Consider the following 24,978-nt stretch of genomic DNA (forward strand, 5'->3'; position numbering starts at 1 on the left):
GAGCGAGGCCAAAGGCCGCTGTCAGATCAGGGTTCTGAGCCACGACACCCAGCACTGTTATCAGAACCTCAAGTGGCTGCCTCCAAAGCAGATGAATCTGCATTAAAAACTAATCCATGTCGCTTGAAGATCAGCAAACAAGTTTCTGAATCCATCTGAGTGCAGCCTCTGGCTTTCAAACCGGGCACAACAGTGTTGGGGAGGAAAGGAGAGTCCATTGTTTACATTGCTAGGCTGGGATTCTGGAAGCCTAGGTTGAATTCTGTGTTTGACCTTGAGCAGGTCACTTGGTTTCTGTGTGCCTCAGTTTCCCCATCTGTAAAATGGAGATAAGAGCACTTCCCCTTCCATCAATGGGGTGTTGAGGATACATTCTCGATTCTGAGCAGCTGATGCCATGGTAACAGGGACCATACAAGTACCTCCAACAGAGAAGTGTGTTGTGATTTTTTTTTTTTCTTCAGGTTGCAAAGGGTGCATAATTGGAAAGTGACCTGTAGACTATTTGTAAGAGTTTTCCCCCAAGTGTTATAATACCCACTGGAGACACCTGGAATATCATGCTTGGGTTGTGGGTCCCTCATTACCAGGAAGATGTTGACAAATTTGGAGTGAGTTCAGAGAAAAGCATTGAGGAGGAGGCTGTGTGAACTGACTCTTTGATGAAAGCAAATGAGCCAAATTTTCCAAGATGCTTCCAATTACGCGCATAAAAGTGGTGCATGCATACCACCTACACATGTGCATCTGAGTGCTTGTTTTCAAGGGCAGATAGCGGCTGTGTAGGCACAAATATGGAGACACTTAAGGGTTGATACTGCAGCCTTTACTTGCATGGGTCATTCCAGTGACTTTAGTGGGACTACCTGTGTAAGAATTGAAGGATTGCCTCCCTTAATGAGCTAATTAGTTTGAATAAGCATGCAGAAACCCACCACTGTGCTTGTTAGGAGGGCAGTAAGAATACAAGCAAACAGCCTGTTCAGCAATGACTTGTGTGTCTCAATTATGCAAAAGAGATTCTAGAATAGGTTGGTGCATTAAAATAAGCACACAAACACTGTGTTCAGTGCAATCCAGCTACGTTATGGTACTCTTCTAGGTGCCTGAACCTAGTTACGAGATTTGTGTGTGGAAAGCAGTTAGGCCAGCAGGAAAAGCACAGAGAAGAGCTGGGTGAGCAACATTTTAAACTCTTCAACTGCATGTGGCATTTCAGCTGCATTTCTGGCTATTCCAAGTTTCTGCATGTGCCTTGTTTTGTGCTCAACACAACAGGCGCTCCTTGAAAATCTATTCCAGATGTATCCACTTTATACTTTACCTAAACTTTTAGTACCCTGCCATATTCTGCATTCTGTGAACATCTATAACTAAGTCCCTCCCAAACTTGCGGTCCATTTTTGTAAATTTCCTGGTCATCGAATTTTAAAAAAAATCTTGAAAATCATGGTTTCAGATATTTAAATTTTCAATTTCACAGTGTTGTAACAAAGCATGAATATGTATTTAAAAACAGCAAAATATAAACATGTAAAGCCCTTACATCAGTATTTCTCAAACTGGGAGCCTCGACCAAAGAGGGGGGTCACCGTATTGCCACCCTTGCTTTTGCGCTGCCTTCGTAGCTGGGTGGCTGGAGAGGAGCTGTCCGGACGCGCAACTCTGAAAGCAGCACCGCCACCAGCAGCAACACAGAAGTAAGGGTGGCAATACACCATACCATGCCACCCTTACTTCTGCATTGCTGTTGGTGGTGGCACGGCCTTCCGAGAGCTGGGCGTCCAGCCAGCAGCTGCCACTCTCCAGCTGCCCAGCTCTGAAGGCCGTGCAGAAGTAAGGGTGGCAATACCATGACCACCACCACCCCCACACACACAATAGCCTTGCAGTCCCTTTTGGGTGAGGACCCCCAGTTTGAGAAACACTGTACTTCTGTATACTTTCACCCTGTAGCATAGTATAGGGTAAAAGTACACAAAAGTTCAGATTTCATGGGGAAGGCCAGATTTACTGTCTGTGACGCATTTTGCACCTCAGGGCCCTACCAAATTCACAATTTAAACTTAGTATATGAAGTGGAATGTGTGTCCAACGGAATCTGTCTCATGTAGTGAGGTTTGATCATGTGATGCATTGTGGGTTTTGATCACTGAGAAAAGGAACCTACATTAAAACAGCCTGGCTCTCCTACCCTGAGTGATTTTTCTAGTGGTCCTAGTTTGGTGCTTAGTCTCTCCAGTAACCTCTGCAGATGTTCTGAATGAGGCAAGAATTTGGGCTGACTTACTCTCCTTCCTGCTCCCAGCTTCTCTTCATTTAGCTCCTAGAACTAGAACAAAGACTGCTTTTATTTTGCCTGTTATTTAGGGAGTTTGCTCAATAAGTAAAACTACTCTTGGGTTATGTTCCAGGTACAATGGTCAAGCTGCAACATTTTCTCCACTCAGGACCATGCTGCTGCTGCCATTGCTAAAGCCGGTATTCCTGGTAAGTCCTCTGTGGTCTCATTTGACTCTGACTAAGTGGTTTAGGCTGCCTGTTTTAGCTAATCAAAGCATGTGCAAATCAAGCTCTAAGAATAAATTCCAGGATAGAAATAACCCTCTGAAGCAGTGTCTGTTACACCACAGGGAGTTTAATCCAACCTGGGTTGTGTCCGACAGCAATCCATGTACCTTGAGAATGACTGATGCTGCAATACAAGCTAAAGGATCTAGGTTAGCAGCTTTCTTAATTCTGTTCACTAAGGCTGTCTATACCGCAGCTGAGAGCAAGCTTGGGTAGACAACCTCCGGTAGCTCAGCTGAAGCTAGTGCACTAAAAATAGCAGCACGGACGTTGTGGCTCAGACAGCAGGTTGGGCTCTGAAGCCCACCCAGAGCTGCAACATCCACTCGCTAGAGCTAGCTCAAGCGGAGCTCAGGTGAGCCTGTCTATCTGGGCTGGGAGCAGGGCCGGCTCTGGCTTTTTGGCCGCCCCAAGCAAAAAAAAAACGGGGTGGCCAGAACGGCAAAGCAAACAAAAAAACAAAAAAAAACCTGCGGCGCGGCCGGAGCGCGGGTACAAGGGAACCGGCTGGGGGGGGGGGAGGGGGAGGGAGCGGGCGGGAGAGAGAGAGAAAGGGGCGGCCAGGGCTACAGCAGGGGCGCTGCCACGCGGCCCCTCCCGCTGCGCTGCCGCCTGCCGCGAGGGCTCCGCTCCGGTCGGCGGGGAGGGAAGGAAGAGGACTGCCCTGCAGGGCGCTCTGGTTCTCCGTGCCACCGCCCCCTACAGGGCGGCCGGAGCGGAACAAGAACACACACACACACACAAAAAAGCGGCCGTGCCGCCCTAGGATTGGGCAGAATGCTGCCTCCAACAATCTGCCGCCCCAAGCACCAGTTTGCTCAGCTGGTGCCTGGAGCCGGCCCTGGCTGGGAGGCTCACTCCCAGCTGCAGTGTAGACAAACCCTAAGGGGATTAAACTATCAGAGATGATAAAAATGAAGGCTGCATATGGTGTTTACGGAGAGGGGTGTCTGGGGCTTTACAGCAGACCCAGGGCTAACTGGCTAAAGGGAACATGCTGGCCGCAAAATATTCAATGAAGTGGTCTTTTCGGCTGGCTGCAATGGCAGCATTTGAGATGTGTTGAGCCCAAAGCTATGCCTGCAGTGTTGTAGACTACCATCCCCAAAGCTCTTTAGCAGCTAAACTCTGCTGTTTTGATGCTACTGTAGGTTGGAAGGTGATAGAAGCTGAAAGCTATGGTATCAATATAAACATGTGCTCTGAAGACACCTTAGTGTGACCAAGGCTTATCAGGCTTTGGAGTTGTCCCTGCTTTAAGTAACTTTTCTTCTTTCGTGGAAGAGCAGGGGTTGATGCTACAATCTCAGGCGTTTTGCATGCAATAACTCCAAATGCTTGAATCCACTGCACAAAAGCTCCATCAGAACCTCACTAACCTTGCGAGGGATCATTTGCATAACAAAAAGAGGAGGCAATAAGGCCAGTCCCAGTTTCCTGGTTGCTTTTTGTACTGTCTGCATTTATGCCTGGTCTTGCTGCTGGCTGATGTGAAAATATGGGGTTTTCTGTTGCCTATTTCAGTCCCTTTTGGTGTGGCTGCCATTTACCCTGAGTAGTTAGGGGTTTCCCAGTGTTGTTGCGTTTTCCAGCTAGCACGGTTGGCACTTTGCATTGAAATGTAGGTTTCAGGGATCATGCAATTCTATGTTTAAAACCCTGTTGGCAAATCGCTCAGTGCAACCCACTTCAGGTGAGTTTTGTTACAAATTTGAAACAGAGCCTCAGGCTTGCTCTCACCTGGGTCATGTTTCAGGCAGGGCCTGCGGCCAGGTTATGGTTTAATTTGGAAGCCATGTGAAGCTGGGCAATTTCTTTGGGGTATCAACTGCCAAAGTCGGCTGTTTCAGCCATATTGCCCTCAAAGTATCCGGGTTCCTTTCAACTCAGAACTGAGTGACACTTGAGGGTCCCAGTCCCCTCTAAGGGTAAGGACCAAATAATTGCTGGTGGAGAACCATGCAGAGTGATATTTAGAGCCCTGCAGGGATGCAAAATTTGTATCCTCATCTGATCGGTGGTCCGTTAACGTGGTCTGCAGATTTGCAGGGCCTGTTGCAGGGGTGGGCAAAATATGGCCCGCAGGCTGGATCTGGCCCCTCTAACGTTTCTGTCCGGCCTGCCAGGCTCTTTGGCTGCCCCTTCGCAATCTCCGGGCCGCTAAAAGTCCCATGGCGCAACGGGGTGCTTGCAGGCTGCCTGCCTGCTGTGGCCCCACGCCGCTCCCGGAAGTGGCTGGATGCTGCTGGCATGTCTCTGTGCGCCCCTGGCGGGGGGAGGTGGCTCTGCGTGCTGCCCCCACCCCCAGCACCATACTCACAGCTCCCATTGGCCGGAAACTGTCCAATGGGAGCTGCGGGGGCGGTGCTTGTGGGCGCTGGCAGCGCACAGAGACCCGCTGCCTCCCTCCCCCCAAAGGGGCGCACCTGTGGTAAGCACCTCCTGGCCAGAGCCTGCACCTTGCACCACCCCTGCACCCCAACCCACTGCCCCAGATCAGAACCCCCTCCTGCACCCAAACTCCCTCCCAGACCCCACGCCCGCTCCACCCCAATCCCCTGCCCCAGCCCCCTCCTGCACCAAACTCCCTCCCAGAACCCACACCCCTCACCCTCTCCTGCACCCCAACACTCTGCACCAGCCTGGAGCTCCCTCCTGCACCCAAACTTCCTCCCAGGCCCTGCACCCCCTCCATTAATATAATAGAAATGTGTGGCCTGTGACGACTTACCAAAATTAGTGGAGTGGCCCCCCTGTGAAAATTATTGCCCACCCCTGGCCTGTTGGATTGTCCTCCACCCTAGTGCAGGTGTCCAGTGAGAAACTGAATGATCTGTTGGGAGTGGCTGCCTCTGTTTCTTCTCCAACAATGGCACAAGAAAGCCGCTCATTAAACATTCATCCGTTCCTGGTGCTTATTTCCTACCTGGGAACCTAATTGGTTGAGATCACAGTAGGTTCTTGTTGAAGTGACTGTGGCTCACAGACAGCTGATGAAGGCTTTGCTAAGGAGGAGAAGCAACAGGACCTGAGCTCTTGAGGAACATGGAGCCTATACTCATGCAATTGCTTCTAGTAGTAAAATATTAAAAGAGAAAGTGCCATATAAGCAGAATCGTTTCGGTTCAGTGTTTTTCAGAAATGTGATTTATCAGCAGCTCTTCACACAGACTGTGGTGGCGATGAAAAGGGCAATGCAGCCAGTGCTGTTGATCAAACAGAGCAGCATTTTCTAGTGGCTGGAGCAGAGCAGTGGGAAGCAGGATTACTGGGTCTCTTCCCAGCTCCACCAATGACTTGCTGCAGCATGTAAGACAAGTCACGTAAGCGCCCTGTGACTGTTTCCTATCTCTAAAGCGGGGGTGATTTTCACCTTTATAAAGTCTTTCAGATCCTCTGAATATGTTGGTACCTTGCAGCAAAGGCTTGCTGAAAACTTGCAGGGGACGTTTCATCATCTGCCCTTATGGTTGCTTTGTCCTCAGGGGAAATGATGTTTAAGGGCCAGATTTAAATCACCAAACTGAGAACGAGGGCGAGTCTACACTTAAAACACTGCATCAGCACAGCTGCACCACCACTGAAGTGCTTTTAATGAAGACTCTAAGCTGAGGGGAGAGAGCTCTTCCATTGGTCTAGTTAATCCACATCCCCGAGAAGCTCTCCCACTGACATAGTGCTGTCTACACGGGGGGTTAGGTTAGTATAACTACGTCGCTCAGGAATGTGGATTTTTCACACCCCTGAGCGACATAGTTATGCCGATACAGGTCTGTAGTGGAAACCAGACCTGAGAAATAAACTAAACAACAGCAGTTGACTGTCCTTCTCAAATATTTGTGTTTTTTGTAATGGCGGCATTCTCGTGTGTGACAGGGAAGTCACAGAATTCTGGAGTTAGTTGTCAGCTAAAAATTGTACAGTCTCATGGCTGTGCATGCCAGTAATTCCGTGGCATGAGACCAGGCTGTAATAATGGCCAAATCCATTTTCTACCTCCCTTTGTGAAGGGATTCTCTTTCATTCCTGCTGTAATGCCTGTTACCATGAAACTCGCATGGGCCATTTAGGGTCAGGCTCCTCAGATAGATTATTTTTGTTTGTTTGAGGCAATTTAAAACTGTCTAGTCCTTCTCTTTAATTTGTCCTGTCCTTGTATGCCAAGGAATTCAGACAGATGCACACCGATCAGGAGGCAAGGTCCGGTTTTCTGGCATATGATGTCACTCATGCCATGGTCAGAGTCTCCAAGGTTGAAATGGGCCCCTCCTCCTCCAGTTTCATCTCAGGAAGTTGAATCCCATTGCCAGAGAGTGAATTAAGGATGGTGTGCTGGCCTCACTGCTCGGCTTCTGCCTTGAATTTTCTTTCTTTGTGGGTTCAAGTCCCTCTTTTGGTTTTCTAGCTTGTGCTTTGCCTATTGAACCTACCTGACCCCAAGGTGTATAGATACATGGCACCTCACATGTGGCTTCGCTGAGTGCATCTGTGGAAGGAGCGGTAGCAAGATGGACTGCCTGCCTGTACTGAACAAAGAAGAGCGCATGAGTTTGCAATGTATTACATGTCCTGTGGCAGGAGACGTAAACATTATTGGATGCGCCTCTGCAATAGCTGAATGCCTGGGGTGCCTAGGGAGGCATGAGGCCAAGTGCACAAATGCCTGGGAAGGAGCGGGAGCTGTTAGTGGCTCTGAAATCGGGAGAAGGTGGGGAATGGTGGAGTGTCTGTACAGCTTTGTTTTTCTGTCATATTTGCTTTTGCTAAGTAGTGTCTGGCAAGCTCTGACCAAGGTCCCATAATTTTGTGGCCTGGAACCTGAGGCAAAGCTAGTTCTATCCTGCTCGCGCTAAGAGATGCTTCCGTTTTCAGCTGCAAACACAGTAATTTCTTATCACTGCCTCCAGGCTGGATTGCTCCTGACTGCTAGGGCAGCCTGTACCATTTGGCTCTGGTACTGAGTGCTGCTGATGGAGATCTGATTTATACACTCTAGTATGGACACACGTGCTTGTGAAAGAGACCCGACTAATTACGCCTTCTGTTTATTGTGGTGTAGTGTTTGCCTGGAAAGGGGAGACCGACGAGGAATACTTGTGGTGCATCGAGCAGACCCTCTATTTCAAGGATGGGCAGCCATTGAACATGATTTTAGATGATGGTGGGGACCTCACCAACCTGGTTCATACCAAACACCCACAGCTCCTGAAAGGTAACTCTGCCCTGTGTTATGATTAGATGTTGTAAAGGAGAAAAACATTCACATTTGACTCTACACCATCCAGACAATAAGACTGTTTCCATTTCCGTGGGAATCTCTGGCTCCAAGTTGGGCGGGACAGATATGTGCCAATAGGCTCTGATCTAGCCTGTTAAATTGTTTAAAGGTTATTCAGGACTTTAGCCTCTTATTGCCACAAATTTCTGTTTTCAGCTCAGCTCTGTATTGGCCCCCCTTCCCTGTGCCCCTATCACTGGGAGTGGGAAATGACATGAGTACCTGTCATAGGAGCTTTTGGTGGTGCTGACCTCTAGCTTGTGACAGGGCGCTCAACTCAGCAGTAGGGTGGTGCTCCCTTCTAGCAGTTCTGGGGATTAGCTTTGCAAGGTCGACGTCCCTTCCCATGGTTGCACATCATCTCTACATCCTTCTCAGTCTGGCTGCAGCCCCTCTCTCGCTCCATGAGCTGCTGCTGCCTCTTTGTGACTTGGCCCTCCAGCCAGGTCACTATATGTGTTTTCCCCTTCCTGGGTATCAGTCATTCTTCAGCAATCTTGAGCAGTGTTCCCGTTCACTGCTTCATTGCCACTTCCTCGGTCCTAGGCAGTCTTCCCACTCTCTGCCCCATGGTGCCATGTCCTCATTGACTGGCAGGGGAGCCTGGGCCCACCCTCTACTCCAGGTTCTGGCTCAGGGACCCTCTAGTTGGGAGTTAAGGTCTGCTCCCTTCTAGACCTTACTGCTTTTCCCTGAGACCTTTCCTTACCTTGTAGCACTCCCTGCCCAGGTTTGCCAGCCTCTCCGCTCCCTCCTTCTTGGGAGTGACTGTCTCTACAGCCTCCAGACACTCCTCTCTTCTCCCAGGGAGTGACTGCAGACTTTTCCAGCCCCTTTCTGCTCTGAGCTCCTGGGCTTTATACAGGCCCCTCCTCTTCCTTCACGGGTGAGCTACCTCCTAATAAGCTCCCTCCACACAGCTTATATCGCCCTCAATTGCTGCTTAATCGGCTGACTGGGCCCACCTGGCCGAATTCCGCCCTCTCCGAACCAGTGTGGGGAGTACCTCCCATCGCATAGCCCCGCTGTTCAGGTTTTTCCTCCCCTTCCCCCCCACTCATCTAGTAGTTGCTGCCTGCAGTTGTGGGCTTTTTTTCACCTTAATACATTGTCTCTGCTGCCTCTGTTTGGGGTCACTGGATGAAGCCGTGACCACCTGCAGCTTTTCTTCAGAGAAAGATGCTGAAATCAGTTTTCTGCAAGATGTAATGTACAGGGGACATGCTCTTACCCTATTAATGTCAGCAGTCGAAAGGACTGGTGAACTCCGTAGTGATCCGGATCATGTAGCGAAGAGTCAAACCGACAGAGCAGGTCATCGTGTTAATACCATAGAAACGATAGATTAGCATGGGTGGCGCTAATGTGGGAGGTAGCTAATGACACAACCACCGAACGAGGCTTATCTGACCAGTGAATTTAGTGCTCATCGAAGTGACAGACTGGCAGCACTGCACCAGGGAAGTAGAATGTCAGCGTCTTCTCTGCAGTTATGCAAACACACCTACTCTGTACCTGCAACACCCTGTGCTATCTCAATCCAGACAGCCCCTCCGATAGTTCTGCTAATGCACCTCATCCTGAGCTTCAGCACCCCTGCCATTCCATCCTCTGCCTCTTAGAAACCTGCCCATTGTGCCAAATGCTCTGCTGCCTTTGGTTTGTGGAGAAGTGTTCCTTGGGGACTAAACTGAGACCATTCAACTCATTGCCCTTTCTCATGGTCCTCAGAGGTGAGACTTCTGCAGTAACCCGCTGCACGAGCTCTGCTCCTGGTAGCAGGTCAGTGCTCGCTAACCAAAGATTGGTCTCTGTGGAAACTCTAATGGGGTTGGTCTGTGGCCATTGTGCTTCCAGGGAGCATTGGACTAAACAGTAGGAGAGCTTTCCTGGAAGGCGTACATTGAATCGGAGTTAGGTGCCTTGAACTCACTTCCCAGAACAGAACTCTGCACTTAACCTCTTTACTGCTGTAGGACATTCAGTGGGAGCTGCATGAAACGTCCCCATCATGAAAACAACAGAGGCTTGTGATCACAAGGGCTTGTGCTGCTGTTCTGTGGTCACCACAAGACAGAGCAAGGCACTGCCTGTACAGGTCATGCATCGGTACTTCCGTGCCATATCTGACATGAAGGGCAATGCCAGGATTCTTAACGTGATTCATTGCTTCCAGATAAATCATTTCCACATGCAGGGACTCTAAGGAGGAGCAAGACTCATATTGTAGACCTATGTCCTCCTGCCAGACTTGTCTTCTCAGGGCTGAGGCCGAGGTAGCTCTGATGCATCTGCCCTCAGAGCTTAAGCCACTTGCAAACTGACGATGTTTAGCAAGAAACTCCCCCACTGGGAGGTCCTTTTACTATGGGATTTCTTGCACCTTCCTCTGAATCATCTGGTGCTGGCTGCCATGAGAGATGCAATATTGGAGTAGATGGGCCAGTAGTATGGTCTGGCCTGGCCGATCCTATGATCTGCTATGTAAACCCCTTCTTTCCTCGATGGAGATATCTGTGCCAGCCTCCAAGGATGAAAGGAGAGAGTTGGAGGCCAGTCATGACTGCTTCACCTGAGGAGCCACAGAAAGATGTGGAGGAGTTGGCTAAAAGAACTACAGAGGTAGTGCCATGTCTCAGTGCAAACAATGGAGTTCTGACCTGGGGAAGAGAATGAATCAGGCAGAGAACAAAAGCCCAAGTGTAAATAAGTCTGGGTGACTTGGAGAAATGAAAGGGTCAAAAGGGCACCTGGACTTATGGAGGAAGCATTGGTGCAATCTCTTTCTAGGGTGCTCTTGCTTTTTTGAGGATAGTTCCCTCCCATTCATCAGCAAAGCACTTCTGCCTCCTGCAGATGGGTCATATAGTGCGTGTGTGTTGTTGTGAGGGCTGATCAGCTTTTGAGGAAGAGAAGGTAAGTTTCCCTGAGGTAAGTGGGGAAATGGGATACCGGGAGGAAGCACGAGCAGGAGAGTGCAAGAGGGGAGGACTCGTGTCTCAGACTGAGAAAGCGGGACAATCAGCGAGTTATCTTAAGTGCCTATACACAAATGCAAGTTGCCTGGGAAACAAGCAGGGAGAACTGGAAGTCCTGGCACAGTCAAGGAACTATGATGTCATTGGAATAACAGAGACTTGGTGGGATAACTCACATGACTGGAGTACTGTCATGGATGGATATAAACTGTTCAGGAAGGACAGGCAGGGCAGAAAAGGTTGGGGAGTTGCATTGTATGTAAGAGAGGAGTATGACTGCTCAGAGCTCTGGTATGAAACTGCAGAAAAACCTGAGAGTCTCTGGATTAAGTTTAGAAGTGTGAGCAACAAGGGTGATGTTGTGGTGGGAGTCTGCTATAGACCACCAGACCAGGGGGATGAGGTGGATGAGGCTTTCTTCCGGCAACTAGCAGGAGTTACTAGATCGCAGGCCCTGGTTCTCATGGGAGACTTTAATCACCCTGATATCTGCTGGGAGAGCAATACAGCGGTGCACAGACAATCCAGGAAGTTTTTGGAAAGTGTAGGGGACAATTTCCTGGTGCAAGTGCTGGAGGAACCAACTAGGGGCAGAGCTCTCACAAACCGGGAAGAATTAGTAGGGGAAGCAAAAGTGGATGGGAACCTGGGAGGCAGTGACCATGAGATGGTCGAGTTCAGGATCCTGACACAAGGAAGAAAGGAGAGCAGCAGAATACGGACCCTGGACTTCAGAAAAGCAGACTTTGACTCCCTCAGGGAACTGATGGGCAGGATCCCCTGGGAGAATAACATGAGGGGGAAAGGAGTCCAGGAGAGCTGGCTGTATTTTAAAGAATCCTTATTGAGGTTGCAGGAAAAAACCATCCCAATGTGTAGAAAGAACAGTAAATATGGCAGGCGACCAGCTTGGCTTAACAATGAAATCCTTGCTGACCTTAAACGCAAAAAAGAAGCTTACAAGAAGTGGAAGATTGGACAAAAGACCAGGGAGGAGTATAAAAATATTGCTCAGGCATGCAGGAATGAAATCAGGAAGGCCAAATCACACTTGGAGTTGCAGCTAGCAAGAGATGTTAAGAGTAACAAGAAGGGTTTCTTCAGGTATGTTAGCAACAAGAAGAAAGTCCAGGAAAGTGTGGGCCCCTTACTGAATGAGGGAGGCAACCTAGTAACAGAGGATGTGGAAAAAGCTAATGTACTCAATGATTTTTTTGCCTCTATCTTCACGAACAAGGTCAGCTCCCAGACTGGTCAGCTCCCGCTGGGCAGCACAGTATGGGGAGAAGGTGACCAGCCCTCTGTGGAGAAAGAAGTGGTTCAGGACTATTTAGAAAAACTGGACGAGCACAAGTCCATGGGGCCGGATGCGCTGCATCCGAGGGTGCTAAAGGAGTTGGCGGATGTGATTGCAGAGCCATTGGGCATTAGCTTTGAAAACTCATGGTGATTGGGGGAGGTCCCAGATGACTGGAAAAAGGCTAATGTAGTGCCCATCTTTAAAAAAGGGAAGAAGGAGGATCTGGGGAACTACAGGCCAGTCAGCCTCACCTCAGTCCCTGGAAAAATCATGGAGCAGGTCCTCAAGGAATCAATTCTGAAGCACTTAGAGGAGAGGAAAGTGATCAGGAACAGTCAGCATGGATTCACCAAGGGCAAGTCATGCCTGACTAACCTAATTGCCTTCTATGAGGAGATAACTGACTCTGTGGATGAGGGGAAAGCAGTGGATGTGTTATTTCTTGACTTTAGCAAAGCTTTTGATACGGTCTCCCACAGTATTCTTGCCACCAAGTTAAAGAGGTATGGGATGGATAAATGGACTATAAGGTGGATAGAAAGCTGGCTAGATCGTCGGGCTCAACGGGTAGTGATCAACGGCTCCATGTCTAGCTGGCAGCTGGTTTCAAGTGGAGTGCCCCAGGGGTCAGTCCTGGGGCCGGTTTTGTTCAATATCTTCATTAATGATCTGGAGGATGGCGTGGACTGCACCCTCAGCAAGTTTGCAGCTGACACTAAACTGGGAGGAGTGGTAGATACGCTGGAGGGTAGGGATAGGATACAGAGGGACCTAGACAAATTAGAGGATTGGGCCAAAAGAAACCTGATGAGGTTCAACAAGGACAAGTGCAGAGTCCTGCACTTAGGACGGAAGAATCCCATGCACTGTTACAAACTAGGGACCGAGTGGCTAGGAAGCAGTTCTGCAGAAAAGGACCTGGGGTTACAGTGGATGAGAAGCTGGATATGAGTCAACAGTGTGCCCTTGTTGCCAAGAAGGCTAACGGCATTTTGGGCTGTATAAGTAGGGGCATTGCCAGCAGATCGAGGGCCGTGATCATTCCCCTCTATTCGACATTTGTGAGGCCTCATCTGGAGTACTGTGTCCAGTTTTGGGCCCCACACTACAAGAAGGATGTGGAAAAATTGGAAAGAGTCCAGCGGAGGGCAACAAAAATGATTAGGGGGCTGGAGCACATGACCTATGAGGAGAAGCTGAGGGAACTGGGATTGTTTAGTCTGCAGAAGAGAAGAATGAGGGGGGATTTGATAGCTGCTTTCAACTACCTGAAAGGGGGTTCCAAAGAGGATGGATCTAGACTGTTCTCAGTGGTACCTGATGACAGAACAAGGAGTAATGGTCTCAAGTTGCAGTTGGGGAGGTTTAGGTTGGATATTAGGAAAAACTTTTTCACTAGGAGGGTGGTGAAGCACTGGAATGGGTTACCTAGGGAGGTGGTAGAATCTCCTTCCTTAGAGGTTTTTAAGGTCAGGCTTGACAAAGCCTTGGCTGGGATGATTTAGTTGGGAATTGGTCCTGCTTTGAGCAGGGGGTTGGACTAGATGACCTCCTGAGGTCCCTTCCAACCCTGATATTCTATGATTCTAAGGGGCGTGATGTGACATGCCCCCTTTGGCGCTGCTGTCTGCTAGGACCTACCTCTCATCCCTCTCCCTGGGAAAGGGGAAGGTGCGAGTGTTTAACAGCCATCCATTATCCAAAGTGATGGCCACTGACATTAAGTGTATCAACAAGTGACTGCTGCTCATAAGGGTAGGCTGGGGTTGGGCAGAACTCTTAAACGGAATTCCAAGAGAGGATTGTCCTCTGTTGGCTTTAATTAAAAGCAATCCCAGCACAGAACACGCAGTTCAGACCTGATGGCCTGGGGTCACCAACAGCTGGAGAGGAGACTCTATAGCTCATCAATAACAAGTTTTAGCGGGCTTAGTGCTGCAACATTTGCTGCCAAAGACAAATAGGCATTCCCAGAGAATCTCCCTGCAGGTAATTTGCCTGCACTCATCAGTGGTGCAGTTAGAGGTCAGCATGGCCTTCAAGCCACTAACTGAATGTTAATCTAAACAATTTAATCTACCCTTAAAATGGAATGAATAAAACCTGTCCAGTAATGGAACACACATGAGAAGGAATAAACTTCATGAAGCAATTCAAAGAAGGATGGCATTGTGATGCCTCCCTGGAGGGCTGGGTGGCAGTTCTGAAAGGACTGTATGTATGTCCTGGTGAAGAAATATACAAAAGGGGAAACACTCAAGCCCTTCCAATCTTAAGCACTCGGGAAGGTGTTTTTTGAGTTCAAGTGTCATTTTTATGACAATGTTGTGAGGGAAACCTATTATCTCTTCTATGTTTGGTCACTTGTGTAAGAGCTCAGTTAACCATTGGAGAGGTGGGCAGTAAGTCTTAACCTTAATGCAGGGCTTCCATGTAGTTTAGTTCAGGTGTAAATATGATGCCATCTGGAGAGGGGGGCGAATCTTTGCTGGGAGAAGAAGCCTACTGAGTAGTGTAACAGAGGTACTTGGTACATTAAGAATTGGGTAGGAGGTTACAGATGACTGGGAAACTTGTGAATGTTAGAAATACCAGCCTTGCTAAAAGATATAACCTGTAAGTCTGCTGCAGCTGCTCTTTGGGTCTCAGAATGTACTAGCAGAGATGGAGACAATACATACCTAGAGGCCACATTAATATAGAGAACACGGTGATGGGCATGTTGATTAAAATGTGCAGTAATTAATACACTGGGTCTAAATCATCCCGCAAGGAGGGAAAAGGTCCCACCTGAACTTGGAGAGCAAACTCAAACAGCTTTTTGTAGGAAACTGGTCAGAGCTGCAGCATTTAGGGCTGTGCACAGGTTATCCTCTAGCTTTAGTTCTAGCCCTTCTGTACGGCTATGTAGAGCAGTGGTTTTCAAACTTTTTTCCTCGTGACCCAGTTGAAGAAAATTGTTGATGCCTGTGACCCAACATAATTATATCTTCTGACTAGAGTTTTCATAAAATCATAATATTGCAATACATCCTAGCTTAAACCACTTTACATAACTAACATGAGACACTAGCCGTAGTAAGCCTATGGTAAGGAGTGTGGGAGGTGGCCCAGGGTAGGGCAGAGGGTGGGGTGCAGGGGTGAGAGCTCTAGGGTGGAGCTGGGGATGAGGGGTTCAGGGTGCAGGAGGGGGCTAAGGGCTGGGGCAGAGGGTTGGGATGCGGGCGGGGGGGGAGGGCTCTGGCTGGTGGTGCAGGCTGTGGGGTGGGACCAGGGATGAGGAGTTTGGGGTGCAGGCAGGCTGCCCCAGGGCTGGGGCCAGAGGACTTCCCCCAGCCCTCTCCCCGCTGGCAGCAGCTAGGTCCGGGGGAGGGGCCTCTCTCTCCCCGCCCAGCGCTGGGACTGGGGGAGAAGCCCGCAGCAGCCCTGCAAGCCCTAACTTGCTCCCCTCCTCAGTTCCTGCCCACCCCCTACCTCTCTCCTCTCTAGGTCCCTGCTGCACAGCCCTTTAGAGCTGATGCATGGCAACGATTGTTAGAATTTGAATCAGCAAGGCGACCCAGTGCCTGACATTCCATAACCCAGTCCTGGGTCGATACCCGTACTTTGAAAAACACTGATGTAGAGTGCTTCTACAGAAGCTCAGCCACTAGGTGGCTCCCCATCCATTTTCTCTCCAGGCTGCACCAGATGCGTCAACTCCCTGACACCACAATTAAATCAAAGTGCCCTCTGAGAACATGAAAGGATAAGGGTAGCACAGAAAGAAGCCAGGATTCTGATAGCCTTGCTAGTGTGGGAACAGAAATGCTAGGCTTAAGGTGTAAGGACATCATAACTGGCGTTGGTGTAGATATGAAGCGAGATGGCCTCTTTCAGACGAGGTGTACATCAGCCAGAAATCCATAGAAAGAGCCGGAGTTACTCCTTCCACTTCAGCTTTAGTTGGGTCTGGTTTGATGCCAGGGGGTCTAACTTGTGCATCATCTCTGAATTTGAACCTGGGAGAGTCCATGGCCTCTGCATACACCAGTTTAACTTGCATCATTTTCCAAACTGGTTTAGCGAAATTGTTGCGGATGCTCTGATTTTGGTTAGAGTGGTTTATTTTGGTTTCGCTTATCGCGATTCCTGATCTGTTTAAACTTACTAAAAATAAGTCTAGTTTAAACCAAAACAAGTGTCCATGCAGCCCTTTGCTCCGGTTCAACTAAATGGATTGAAAATAACACCTGAAGTTAAACTGGTGAAACTTGCTGATCTAAATGAGCCATACAGTGGTATAAATTTACTTTCTTCTGGTCCCCTCAATGTTTAGTGGACACTGTTTTAGGTTCTTCCTTGATTTAGACTTGTTTGGACTCCGAGTTTGGTCCTTTCTCCTTGAGGAAAGCATTGGAAACCCATCCCTGCATCATAAATTCTTTGTTGCTCACTGCCTTCCATAACTTTCCTGGTCACTCTTGCTTACCAAATCTGTGTTTAAGCAGGAGTTCCCATATTTGCATGTTTTCTTTCCATGATCTTCCAGTGAAGTCATGACAGATGAGTCATTGCATTAACGTCTCCAACATCATTTATGCAAGGTCGCATCCCTGGAGGCACTTGGGTGTGAGAGCTCTTGTTCCATCATACGTGTGAGTGGGTTCCTGAAGCCATTTGGCAAAGTCTTGAACTTTTTTGCACAAACGTTTGTGTATTTTTGGCACTAACCCCCCATCTCCCCCCCTTTCCCCCCCTGCAAAAAGAGAAAAGTCCCTCTGCACAGGATCCCTAGAGGGCAGCATTGCACTTCCCATTGCTGTCTGCTGAGCTGTGGCTCAGACTAAGGTTCAGGTAGGGCTGCCTCCTGTCTTGATTTATATGAATTCCTCGTGATTGCAGTGAGGGGGAAATCTGCAAGGCATTTTAATTTTATGCAATTTCACTTCCATTTGCGGCAGAAACGAGGGCTGTGAAAAATTTGATTTGTTGGCAGAATTTTCCACTTCATAAGGTACATGCCTATTAAGCTGTTGGCTTTCCTTCTTTTGAAGAGGGGGAATACTCCAGGGAATAGCTGACCTCACAGTTTTTGTAACAGGTGTACCACAGATGTTGGGGCAAGGAGAAGACCTATTGCTGCTGGTCTAAACTACAGTGCCAGCAATTGGGCTATGTATCATTGACTTCATCCCCCCTTAAAGAGAACCACATGGAGATCTTGCGTATAAACACTGGGTTCTTCTACATGAAGGGTGCCTGATTTAACTCAAGTCTGTTGGGAATTCTCTAGGATTCTTCTTTACCTCCTTTTCCTGACACATCCCTGCTCTCTCCTCCCCTCTCCGCCTGGCTCGGGTTCAGCTGGTCTTGTGTGATTGGCCCCTCTTTCATTGAAGCATGTCTGAGTGGCAAAGGAAGATGCTCTTGTGCGGATCTGCACAATCTACTGAGAGCGAATGCTCATTGTGGCACCGCCAGGAAGTGGACTTGAGGGGACAGTTGTTGTTTTCAGCCTGAGTGAAGAAACAGCCAAGCTCAAGGATCCTAGCAGAGCCCAGTGGGCATGGGCAGCGGGTATCATAGGCAGGGGGAGGCCATGCTTCCCCAAACAGCCTAGCGTGGCCCCGCCCATGCTCCCCCAGGCCCCCTCCTGCCTGCTGCTCTCTTCTGTGGCTGAGAGGCTGGGGCCGAGAGGCTGGGGGCCGTGATGTGCAAGACCACACTAGGGCCGGGGGCGCTCCGGCTGTGCCACCCGCCTACCCAGCGCTGGGGCTGGGAGCGCTCCGGCTGCGTCGCCCGTTGGGGCCAGCGGCCGCAGGATAGAGCGGAGTGCTCCAGGCTTCGGCGGGGGAACAGAAGTGGCAGGGCCTCGGGCAGAGAGTGAGGGGCCGAGGGCTAGCCTCCCCCAACAGCGCATTCACCCGCCGCCCATGCCAGTGGGATATCTGAGCTCCTTCACAGGTGAGCCATGCCCTGAAAGCCCAAGAGGGCTTAGCCTGAGGAGCCCAGCAAAGCCCATGGATGTATTTGGACCCCCACGAGGGGGAGCCCAGAGAACATATGCGACCGTATTGTGAGCGTTTCCACGATGGACTGTGAATGGAGTTCCCTGTGGGCAGAGCTGGGAAGAGTACCACTTCCTCTTTCCCCCCCAGTCTGACCGCTGGCTACAACTTTCCTTGCAGGAGCCTGGCAGGCTGGCTGCAGCTGCTGTTGGAGCCACTCCAGGCTGTTCCTTCCAGGAGCCAGAGAAGTGTCCCTGGCCTATCTTCCCCAGGGCTGAGTGCCGCACTTCTGCTGCTCCCGCCACTTGCCCCCTCGCACTGTGATCTCTGCCCGGAATACTCTGTGCTCTCACTAATCCAGTGAACCTCCCACACTCAGCTTCTGTGGGCAGCTGAACGTGAGCAAAGCCCATCGCTCCATCCTGGTGGCCTGGCCGCTCATTAGCTTTACCCCACTCCTTGTGTTGCATTTACGCCACTGCTCCCGATTGCCAGGACCTTGCTCCACTTGCCATCCAAGGGGATGGAAGAGGCTGTCTTTTCAAAGGTAAGTGTCTGTGCTGCTCTGTAAATCTGTCATGGCTGATCCCTGGGCCTCAGGATAAGCAATGGTCAAAGCACAGTTTCTTTCATGGGTCAGCAGCAGTCATATTGACTGTCTACAGCTCCATGCTCTGCTTGGGCGATGTATTCATTTAGATGGAATAAATGTGCCAAACCTAACCAAGTCACTGTTCTTTTCCCAGGCACTAGTGGTTTGTCAATCTCACTTCACAGAATTCCTTTTCCCCAGGGTTTTAGAACATCACAATAAAAATAAAAAAAATAAAAAAAATTCCCACAGGTTTGAAATTAGCTTGAAATTTCAAATTAAAAACTGAGCCTTGTGGGTAAAACTTCCAAAAGTGCCTCTGTGTCTTAAGAGCCCAAGTCTCATTGACTTTCAATGAAACTTAAGCTCCTAAGTGACTGGGGTGTGTTTGGAAATGTTCCGCTTTGTGGCTCATAGAGCCTGCTGGTGTTGATCTTTAAACTGGTCTTGTGCCTTTGGGTATAATTCCAAAGGATCTGATGTTTAGTGAGGTAGCTAAAGTCTGTAGGGAAAGAAAAGGCCATTCTGGCACATGAACTCAGTTATTTCTACTGAGGAAACATGAGTAGTGACCCATTCATTGATTTGAATCGTGTGTTAAGGATGTGTTGGAATATTTAGCATTTGCATAGCACTTTATCCCTTTAAATCCTTTCCAAGATCTTGAACCAATCCTTAAAAACACCACTATGAGGCATGTCTTCCTCTTTGCACAGGTGAAAACTGAGGTTAGGTGTCTAGAGCACGGCCACTGAATTGGTGATGAAACAAGTTATAACCTGGGTGTTCCTGATTCCCAGGCCCCTGCCAGTCCACTTGAGCAGAGTTTTCAAACTTTGGGCCATGAGGAGGGTATCAGAGGGGCATAAGGACCTGACTGGTGCTGGGTAGATCCCCATGCTAAAAAAACCTGAAATAAAACAATAAACCCCTGACCCGCCGGGTCACGGTGCTTCTTGGGTTTGGACTGGCTGCCCCTCTGTCATCATGATGGTGGTGTAGCCAGGCCAAACCTGAGCAGTGCTGCGCCCCTGTATGCCTGGAGTGGGGAGCCGAGCCCAGCCCAGCCCAGCCCAGCCCCTAGGACACAGGAGCTGTTGTCTGGGAGTGAGTGCGGGGTGGGCTCATTCTCCAGCTCCCACTACCTACCAGGACCTCTCCTCACCAGGCCTGGGCGGGCTTGCTGTTACCCTCCCCACCCCCAGAAGGACCTTGTGACACTTACTTGGAGGGGGGATGCACGTAGGACAAGAATCTCTAAATGGGGGAGGGGGGATAACAAAAATTTCAGACCATACGATCTTCATCAGAAAGCTGCCTGAGCGTTGCAGGCTCACTTCTTCTTCGAGTGCTTGTTCACGTCCATTCCACATTAGGTGTACGCGCGCCGCGTGCACGAATCGTCGGAAACTTTTCCCCTCAGCGGCTCCCGTCGGGCCCGCAGGGTCTCCCTTCCCGCCAGAGCGGCGCCCCGCCCCAGCGTATATATATCCCTGCTGGCCCGACCCTCCCTCAGTTCCTTCTTACCGCCCGTGGCGACGTTGGAACAGCTCTTCTCTCAACTCGAGAGCGTCCCTTAGCATAGTCATTAGTGGTAGTTATCAGTTCATTGTTTAGTAAGTGTTAGAGTTAAGTAGTTATTTAGTTGTTACAAAGACCAAACAAACTCTTGGTGATAGGGGTTTGGTCAACCCCGGCACCGGCCCTGGGCGGCGGGGCATGCCGCACGCCCAAGGCTTCAAGGCTTGTGCCACGTGCCGTAGGCCCATGCCAGTGAGCGACCCGCACGAGTCGTGTCTCCGTTGCCTGGGGGAAGCTCACCAGAAGGAGCGCTGTAAGATTTGTAAGGCTTTCAAGCCCAGGACTCAAAAAGAGAGAGACTTTCACCTGAAACAGCTCCTCATGGAGATGGCGTTACAGCCCTCCGCTCCCACGGCACCGTCGGCTTCGGTGCGAAGTGCCCCGGCATCGGTCCGCGACCCGACACAGGCGGTGCAGAATAAACCTACGGTGCCGCCTCGGCGAGATCACGCCCGGCACCGATCTGCTTCGCCGGCCAAGCCCAAGAGCCAGCCCAAGGCCCGGGGTCGCTCCCCGCACAAGAAGGTGGCACCTACGAAGACCGCCAGTGCGCCCAAGGCCGTGCCGGCCCCGGCACAGGTCCCGGTACCAGTGGCTCCGGCGCCGAAAGGCCCGTCGAGCCCCGGGACAAGCGCGTCGAGTGAGGAGGAGGGGCTGGAGGAACTGTTGGAACAGCCCTCCACCCCGGACACATTTGAGGCGGCGAAGGACCTCATTGAATTGTCCTCCGTCAGCACACTCCACGCCAAAGACATTCCGCCGAGACTGCCTTCCAAGGGCAAGCCGGCGATGATGCGCCCATCGCGGTCGCCATCTCGGCACCGCTCCCGGCGCCGGTCCCGGTCGAGCTCCGCCTCGGTGGACTCCCGGCTTCCCGCCGCGCAACGGGCCTCCGAACAGACGGGCCCCGGCGCGAGCGAGGCACCGTCCCAGCAACCCGGCCCGAGCAGGCACCGGGGCGCTTCGACGGTGAGGACCCCAAGACCGTCCTCCCGCAGCCGTTCCCGGTCCCGCGGTCAACGGTACTGTTCTAGATCCAGATCGGTACGGCGCTACTCACGGTCCCGGTCCCGACGGCACCGCTCCCCGACACCGGACCGGCACCGCTCCACGGCACCGCCGTGGCCCTCCAGGTCACCGTCGCTTGCGTCGGAAGAGAGCTCGGGGCTGTCGAGATACGGTCGCAGAGGGCATGCCGCTACACGGCACGAGGCCTCTTGGCAACCGCACTGGAGCCATCCGGGACAGTGGCCGTTCTGGACCCCGTGGGCCTATCACCAGCAAGGCCCGCCATCCAGAACTTTGAGGTCGGGCCCTTCGGGGGACCGGTCCCGCTCCCTACGGTGCCGCCCCACCTCCCGTGCGGAGGCTACGGTCTCCAGACCACCTGAGGCCGAGAGGGCGGACTCGGCACTGAGCCCGGCACCGTCCGCGACCCAGGGCAGGGGACGCACCCCGGAGGGTCAGCCCGCTGAGGAGGACTTACAGGAGGATGAGGCCGCTCAAAAAGCCATGACCTCCTCCTCCTCACCAGATGAAGCCGTGGCGGGCACAACAGTGTCCGGCCCTCCCCCTATTGACCACCGGGCACACCAGGACCTACTCCGCCGGGTGGCCCTCAACTTGGGGTTGCAGGCGGAGGAGACGGTCGAGCAGGAGGACCCCATGGTAGACATTCTCAGCCCGGAGGGTCCCTCCAGGATTGCTCTTCCGTTAATAAAGACCATACAGTCGAACTATAAGACTGTGTGGCAGACACCAGCCTCCTCTGCGCCGACCGCACGGGGCGTCGAGAGGAAGTACTTTGCCCCATCCAGGGGGTTTGACTTCCTCTTCTCCCATCCGGCCCCATGTTCGCTGGTAGTTTCGGCGGTCAACGAGAAGGAGCGGCATGGCCAGCAGGCCCCGGCCCCCAAGGCCAAGGAGGCGAAACGATTAGACCTCTTCGGCAGGAAGGTATACTCGTCGGGAGGCCTCCAGTTGCGGATCGCGAACCAGCAGGCGATCCTCAACAGGCATAACTTTAACTCCTGGGCGTCGGTGTCTAAATTCAAGGAGGCCTTACCTCAGGGATCGCAGCCCGAGTTTGCGGCCATTGTGGACGAGGGAAAGGCGGTGGCCAAGACTTCATTACAGGCCTCGCTCGACTCGGCCGATGCGGCCGCCAGGACTATCGCGTCCGGCGTGGTAATGAGACGCTCAGCGTGGTTGCAAGCGTCTGGTCTTCCTCCAGAGGTGCAAAACACCCTCCAAGACCTTCCGTTTGAAGGGACGGGGTTGTTTTCGGAGCAGACTGATGCAAGGCTCCATGGCCTCAAGGATTCGCGGGCGACCCTCAAGTCCTTGGGGATGCATACCCCCGTGACGCAGAGGAAACCCTTTAAGCCACAGCCTCCACAGAGGCAGTACCAGCCTCGCCCTCGACACGAGCCTTACCATAGGCGGGGCAGAGACAATAGGCGTAGGCGCAACAATACGCCTAACCAGGGTCAAGGCCAGGGCAACAACAACAACAAGCCGCAGCCGGGCAATAAACAAGGATTTTGAAGACGCGATCGAGGACTGCGTACCGATCTCTTCCCCGGATCCTCCCCTGTGTTTCAGGGACCGCCTATCCCGTTTTTTCCGTGCCTGGTCCCATATAACATCAGACCATTGGGTCCGCCGCACGGTAAAGTCAGGATATGCCCTCCAGTTTTCCTCGCCCCCCCCCCCCCCTCCCGTCCCTCTTCAGGGACCCCTCTCACGAGCAACTCCTTATGCAGGAGGTACGGACCCTCCTCGCTGTAGGGGCGGAGGAAGAGGTTCCTCCAGACCTCAGAGGAAAAGGGTTCTATTCCAGATACTTCCTCATTCCCAAGACAAAAGGGGGCCTCCGTCCTATCCTGGACCTTCGCAAGCTGAACAAGTACTTGCAAAAACCACGTTTCCGTATGGTCTCCCTCGGTACCATCATTCCTTCCCTGGATCCGGGGGATTGGTACGCTGCCCTCGATATGAAAGACGCGTACTTTCACATCGCTATCCGCCCGGCTCACCGGCGGTTCCTGCGCTTCACTATCCAGCAACGCCATTTTCAGTTTGCGGTCTTGCCCTTCGGCCTCGCAACGGCCCCACGTGTCTTCACGAAATGCATGTCTGTGGTGGCGGCCTTCCTTCGGAAGCGACGGATGCGCGTCTACCCATACCTAGACGACTGGCTCCTAGCGGACCGGTCAGAGGCAGAGGTTCACGCCCACGTGACTTTGGCGCTACAAGTGTTCCGCGATCTCGGCCTGTTGGTCAATGTGCCCAAGTCCTCACTAGTCCCCACACAGAGACTGGAATTCATAGGGGCAGTCCTGGACTCGGTGGTGGCGAGGGCAAGCCTTCCCGTATCGCGTTTCCGGGCAATCCAGGAGGCCGTGACCTCCATCCAGAGATTCCCCACGACCACGGCCAGACGTTGCTTGCAGCTCTTGGGGCACATGGCAGCATGCACCCACGTGGTTGGACACGCCCGCCTCCGGCTCCGGCCTCTGCAGCTGTGGTTGGCCCAAGTATATCGCCCCAACAGCGACCCATTAGACATGGTGGTCACGATCCCGGCTCGGGTATCGAACGCCCTCTGTTGGTGGCTCGACCAACAGCAGGTCTGCGGGGGTCCCGTTCGCCGCCCCACAACCAGTTCTGACGTTGGTGACGGACGCGTCGGACCTGGGTTGGGGGGCGCACCTAGGGGACCTACGCACTCAGGGCTTGTGGTCCAGGGAGGAACAGTCGCTTCACATCAACCTGAAGGAGCTGAGGGCGGTTCGCCTCGCCTGCCAGACCTTTCACGCCACCATAAGAGGGCACGGCGTGTCAGTTCTGACAGACAACACTACCGCTATGTTCTACATAAACAAGCAGGGCGGGTCCCGGTCCTCTCCCCTCTGTCGCGAGGCACTCCTCCTCTGGGACTTCTGCATAGCCCATTCAGTACACCTCCAGGCTGCATATCTCCCCGGAGTCCAGAACGGATTGGCGGACCGTCTCAGACGGTCCTATCTCACACACGAGTGGAGGCTGAGGCGGGACATCCTCCGTTCAATCTTCCTGAGGTGGGGGTTTCCCCAGGTGGATCTGTTTGCCACCGTGGAAAACAGCCAGTGCCCACAGTTTTGCTCCTTCCAGAACCGCAGTCCGGGCTCTCTGGCGGACGCCTTTGCAATCCCGTGGGGAGGGAGCCTGCGATACGCCTTCCCCCCGTTCCCACTCGTCCACAGGGTCCTTCTGAAGACCCGCAGGGTCAGGGCGAAGGTCATTCTCATCGCCCCGGCGTGGCCTCGTCAACACTGGTTCACAACTCTCTTAGAGCTGTCCGTGGCCTCTCCGATAGCCCTCCCCCTCCATCACGACCTCATAACACAAGATCGAGGTCGCCTACTCCACCCGAACCTGCCATCGCTGCATCTCACGGCATGGCTGCTCTCTGGCTAAATGAGGCGGAGCACAGATGCTCCCAGGAGGTCCAGCAAATCCTCCTGGGTAGTAGGAAACCCTCCACACGGGCAACCTACCTGGCCAAGTGGAAGCGCTTCTCCCTCTGGTGTGAGTCTCAGCGCGCCCAGCCCTTGCGGGCCTCAATACCAATAATCCTGGATTACGTGCTGAGCCTTAGGCGCCAGGGCCTGGCCCCCGCTTCTATTAAGGTGCATCTAGCCGCC

General features: G+C 51.9%; 1 protein-coding gene across 1 annotated transcript in view; it reads left to right on the top strand.

Moving 5' to 3' along the window:
- AHCY (adenosylhomocysteinase) overlaps positions 1-24,978 on the top strand; it is a 68,382-nt gene that overhangs the window by 7,688 nt on the left and 35,716 nt on the right. The window contains exons 3-4 of the mRNA XM_065414995.1: positions 2,415-2,490; positions 7,631-7,783. Coding sequence (XP_065271067.1) covers positions 2,415-2,490; positions 7,631-7,783 — 229 coding nt within the window. The remainder of the gene's footprint in view (positions 1-2,414; positions 2,491-7,630; positions 7,784-24,978) is intronic.

This window comes from Emys orbicularis, chromosome 12, assembly GCF_028017835.1.
Source record: "Emys orbicularis isolate rEmyOrb1 chromosome 12, rEmyOrb1.hap1, whole genome shotgun sequence".
In the NCBI taxonomy this organism is placed as follows: domain Eukaryota; kingdom Metazoa; phylum Chordata; order Testudines; family Emydidae; genus Emys; species Emys orbicularis.